The 3,166-nt window shown below is 31.0% G+C and overlaps 1 protein-coding gene across 1 annotated transcript; it reads left to right on the top strand.

Moving 5' to 3' along the window:
• Nucleotides 1-689, top strand: LOC109128823. The gene has a single exon (XM_019235927.1). The coding sequence runs from the start codon at nt 160-162 to the stop codon at nt 364-366; it is 207 nt and encodes a 68-aa protein (XP_019091472.1). The 5' UTR covers nt 1-159; the 3' UTR covers nt 367-689.

Here is a 3,166-nt window from a genome sequence, read left to right as displayed (position 1 = left end):
AATAAAAAGATTCATACCAATAAACAATTGTTTTTACATGTTAGCTTGTACCATAAGTCTCATCAACTGATAAAATAAATTGAGGTCAAATCTAAGAGCTTATTTTTTATCTCCTTAAGACGAAAAGAGAGGATTAGATTAGATAGAGAGCGAACCTCGATGAGCTCGATAGAGAAAGCGGTGGAGGTGGTGGGTGTAGAGGATGGAGAGTGGCGGCAGCGGCGGTTAGGGTCGAAGCAAGGGAGTGTGTTCCCAAAAGAGAGGAAGCTGGTGAAGACAATAATTATGAAGAATCTCTTTTCATCTCGATCTCCTTTAAAGTCCAAGCAGCAGGTACCAGAGCTTCCGAGGAACAAGCGCGTCTAGTCCACGCTCCGGTAGCTTTCAAATGATATTTAATATTATGGGTCTTCATTAATTAGACAAATAATTTTTCCGTTAAAGAGTAGATCTTGTTAAATTAGTCATGTGTTTCGAATTAATGATCTCTCTTTCTTGGAAAGAGTTTATACTAGTCTTGAGGATGATTTGTGTGTGTGTGTGTGTGTGTTTTTTTGTTTTTTTTTTTACTGTAAGAAAAATCGATGTTTATGTGTTATTAGTTTCACTAATCTCTTTGTATATGTATATTTCTCGTGTTGTACTGTTAATATAAGATTTATCATTTACGAACAATAATGTTTAATGAATTAACTGTATATTGTTTCCAGAGTTCAAAATAGAAAAGCTTTCCAAATACGCTAAAACTTCAAAACCAATATGAGTGCAAATAATTAATATAGTATAATCGGAGTTACGGTTTATTGGCTTATACTATATTAATTTTTTTGTTAAAAAATAAAACCTTGAAGATATACGTAGATTATTAATTTGGTAATCTAAACCCAAAATAAAAAAAGGTTGTGAATCGCTCTCCGTAAATTGATAAGAACGGAACGGACGAAATAACTTATAAACCAGCACAGCTAGGATCATTCGAAAAGAAAAATCAATACTATCATTTTTGATAATATTTGCCTACTGACCCTACTAATTGGTTAAAAGACTATAGTCTCGATTCGTATATAGAGCATCGTCAGGCGTTCACAATATGAACGGTGTCGTATATGTAACGTATCTTTTTACTAAAATGATAAAGCATCGATATTATATAGCACTTCACTTAAATGCTTATTAGTTATTTACAAAGAGAAATAAAAATCGTATAGTCATTAATACTCACCTGACTTTAAACTGTAAAAGAAAAGTATATAGTATATGGCTGTTTGGTTGTTTCTTCAAAATAGAAATCCCACTTTGGACCGGATGATTCAATGGGAACTGGATGTGGAACCTACTTGTTTGCTACGTGCTCTGCAAAATGAGTCCAGAGATCACTTGTTTTTTGAGTGCGCCTACTCCTATGAAATCTGGTCAACTTTGGTCGATAAAATGGGGCTCCCATCTCCATCTTCGGCTTAAGAACATATCATCCAATGGCTCCCCTCATTTCCAAACATTACTGTCATTTCCCTTGCTCTTCTCCAAGGATGGCATGCTACCATTTACGAGATTTGGAATGAACGCAACCGTCGATTCCATGATGGTACTACTCTCCCTTAGTCTAGTATTCTGAGGAAAATTCACAGGGTTGTAAGAAACAAGTCCTCTGCACTTAAACTTCAAGCAACAAAGCATGGTGAGCTCCTCGAGCAGTTGTGGTCTTCTCATTGAGTGGCTTCTGTTTTTCGATATCCTCGGCTACAAGGGTTATCTTTTCACAAATGTTTGAGTGTCTCTGCTGTCTCTCCCTTCTCTCTTTTGTTTTATTGTTTTCTGCTGGTATGTGGTTCTTGTTTGATTCCATGTAACTTTTAAATTTATCTATATAAGAAGGCCCTTTAACAAACAAAAAAAAAGTATATAGTATATAATAACATATATAATATACAGTAGAACCTCTATAAATTAATACTTTTTAAATTAATACTCGCTTTAAATTAATAAAAAATTTCGGTTCCAAGTTGGGCCGGTTTAAAAAATACCACACTTCGTTAAAATAATAAAATAATATTTTTTTTTGAAAATCCTATGTAAAAATATGGTCTCATCAATATCATAAATTAATAATCAAATACATTAAATACATATATATATATATATATATAAGAAAATCTAGTGAAATATGACTCTACTGTTGTTTGTCTATTCTTGAATTTACATTCTTGTTGGAATTTATCTCTAATCTTTTTTCATTGTTGTCTTCTCAATCGCATACAAAAATTGTGGAGAGTCTAGATGTGATAATTGCTTATTTAGTAACTGGTTCTAAAGGTACAACAATATCTTCTTCGACTTCATCATTACCATAAAGGATAATAGTTGCAATTTTTTCTAAACTCTAAACTCTAAACTTCTAACATTTATCATTTTTACCTAGATAATTCAGTAAACAATTGAATTTTATCGTATTATGATAACTAATATTATAAATTAAGAAAATTCTTTAAAAATATAAATGATAACAAAAGTATTTTATGTTGTAACAAAAAAATTTCATGAGAAAATCTCTTTATGAATTAATATTTTATTAATTTATCGATAAATTAATAATTTATTAATTTATTGATAAATTAAAATCTCTATAAATTAATAAAATTTCATGGTCCTCCATTTTAATTTATAGAAGTTTTACTGTATGTATAGATATCTGAAAAGAGAAACAAAGTCGACATATTACATTTACTATTTATATCAATCAATGGAAGAGAAGACGGATATCTTCTTTATTTAAAGGTAACGTACCATTGGTCGTCTAACAAAAAAGCAAGGGAAGAAGATTACGCCGTTATGGTTCGTAGTGGACAGATATAAAGATGACTTGTACTAATTAGTACTCACTTGTTAATAACAATACTCACTGTAGAATTGATAACTAATTAGTACTCCTTTTGCTGTTTGCAGGTAAAACTTTCGTGATTAATGTCCAAGTTTGATTGATTATATAATTAACTGATATTTTCGTTTGCCCACCTACAAATCCTTTAATTATGTTGTGTGCAGCAGAAATCCAACCTTAATTTCGAAGTTGGTGGCTACCTCGCATTATCATGACACACAAATTTTAAAAATGTTCCAATATTAATAATTATAGATAGAATCAACATTAGTTTGACAAAAAAAAAAA

The sequence above is a fragment of the Camelina sativa genome, chromosome 14 (genome assembly GCF_000633955.1).
Source record: "Camelina sativa cultivar DH55 chromosome 14, Cs, whole genome shotgun sequence".
In the NCBI taxonomy this organism is placed as follows: domain Eukaryota; kingdom Viridiplantae; phylum Streptophyta; class Magnoliopsida; order Brassicales; family Brassicaceae; genus Camelina; species Camelina sativa.
This window is presented reverse-complemented; position numbering and strand designations above follow the sequence as displayed.

Coding starts and splice junctions, on each gene's coding strand:
- LOC109128823 (XM_019235927.1), top strand. CDS start 160: ATGAGCTCGATAGAGAAAGCGGTGGAGGTGGTGGGTGTAGAGGATGGA.